We start from the raw sequence: 1,902 nt of genomic DNA on the forward strand, positions 1-1,902 counted from the left end.
CCACATCCCAAGTCTTTCTGCTACACCACACTGTTGCCATAATGACTTCGACCTCATTCTGCCCTCTCCTAAGAAAGCCAGAGTGCAGGCTGGGAATGTCACCTGAGCCCAGGAACTCAAGGCTGCAATGAGTGGTGATCCCGCCACTGCACTCCAGCCTGGGTGACAGAGTAAGATCTTGCCTCAAAAAACAAACAAAGAGCTGGGCACGGTGGCTCACACCTGTAATCCTGGCACTTTGAAAGCTGGGGCAGGTGGATCACTTGAGGTTAGGGGTTCCAGACCAGCCTGGCCAACGTGGAGAAACCCCACCTCTACCAAAAAATATATTAAAAATTAGCTGGGCTTGGTGGTGCACGCCTGTAGTTCCCAGGTACTTGGGAGGCTAAGGCAGGAGAATAGCTTGCACCCAGAAGGCGGAGGATACAGTGAGCCTAGATCATGTCACTACACTTCAGCCTGGGTGACAGAGTGAGACTCTGTCTCAAAATAAATAAATAAATAAATAAAATAAATAATTTTAATAAATGCCTGTGCGTGTGTGTGTCTGTGTGTGTATATACATATATATATATATTTTTTTGAGACAGGGTGTAGCCCCCTGTCTGTCACCCAGGCTGGAGTGTAGTGGCCTGACCAAGGCTCTCTGCAGCCTCGAACTTCTGGGCTTGGGTGATCCTCCCGTCTCCACCTCCTGAGTAGCTGGGACCACAGATGCATGCCACCACAGCCGGCTAATCAAAAAAAGAAATTTTTGTACAGACTGGTTTCCCTATGTTGCCCAAGTTAGTCTCAAACTCTTGGGCTCAAGTGATCCTCCTGCCTTGGCCTCTCAAAGTGCTGGGATTACAGGTGGGAGCCACTGCACCTGGCCTCAAATGCTACCATATTTCTGATTCTTGTCACCTCCAGGCTTAGAGACTGTGAGTAAACATTCTGGGCAGATAATCGTTTGCAGTGGCTTCCGGAGTGCTCTTTGCTGAGTTGTCAAGCTGCAGGCTAAGTGGTAAATGTCAGGTATCTCTGCTGTCGTGGGCCAGGTGCTCAAATTGCTAGGATACAGCTGGGGCTGCTGAGATGAGGCAACGGGCCGGGGCAGGAGTCCCTGCTCTAGCACAGTAATACCGATGACCTTTAAACCCGCTTCCCCGGTTCTGTCTAGATTACAGGATTTGGAAGGCTTTGGAAGATGCGTTCAGAGAACTTTGCCCAAACTAGCCCACGCCTGTTTGTTCCAATGCTATGCATAGCTGTTTCTGTTTCTTAGCCAGCTCAGGCCCTCTATTCCTTCCATTCTGGTCTGCGGCCTCCGTTACCCACCTGCTGAGGGCGATCTTCTGGTGGAGCAGAAAGCCCCGCTCGTAGGGCCAGGGTAGGCCAGTCTCGAACCACTCGCGGCAGCGCAGCACGGGTGAGATGCAGGCAGCGCCTGTCACGTAGCTGGAGGAGCCGCACTCGCCCAGGTAGGACAGTAGCAGCGCCGACCCCGAGCCTTCACTCACCGCGAACAGCGGCGCCGCCGGGTGTCGGAAGCGGATGTATGTGACCGCCTCCTTGAGGTCGGACGGGTCCCCGAAAGGCTGCAGCCGGGGGCTGACCAGTGGGCAGCCGTGGTGGCCGCGACGATGGAAGATGACCGGGTAGTAGCCGCGCTCCAGGGCGAGCAAGCAGAGGCCGAGCACGTTGCGGGTGAGGCGACCCCACGCATTGGGGATCACCAGAAGCACCGCAGGAAGGCCCCCGGCGCTGGTGATCCGGCGGCCCCTAACACAAGGTCCCACCACCCAGTCCAGGGCCACCAGCCCATCGTCCGCCAACTGCAGGTACTCCCGGGCCAGCTCAGGCCCAGGCGCCACGGGCAGGACGAAGTGGCAGAGGGTCTGCAGGTGGGGCCCGGAGAGC

At 55.8% G+C, this 1,902-nt stretch overlaps 1 protein-coding gene across 1 annotated transcript in view; it reads right to left on the reverse strand.

The window, feature by feature from the left end:
• ABHD15 (abhydrolase domain containing 15) overlaps positions 1–1,901 on the reverse strand; it is a gene marked incomplete at its 5' end in the record, with an annotated part of 5,342 nt that extends 3,441 nt beyond the window's left edge. Inside the window, one exon of the mRNA XM_011990387.1 lies at positions 1,321–1,901. Coding sequence (XP_011845777.1) covers positions 1,321–1,901 — 581 coding nt within the window. The remainder of the gene's footprint in view (positions 1–1,320) is intronic.
• Between the last annotated feature and the right edge of the window lies 1 nt (position 1,902).

The sequence above is a fragment of the Mandrillus leucophaeus genome, unplaced genomic scaffold (assembly GCF_000951045.1).
Source record: "Mandrillus leucophaeus isolate KB7577 unplaced genomic scaffold, Mleu.le_1.0 Scaffold379, whole genome shotgun sequence".
NCBI classification, from domain to species: domain Eukaryota; kingdom Metazoa; phylum Chordata; class Mammalia; order Primates; family Cercopithecidae; genus Mandrillus; species Mandrillus leucophaeus.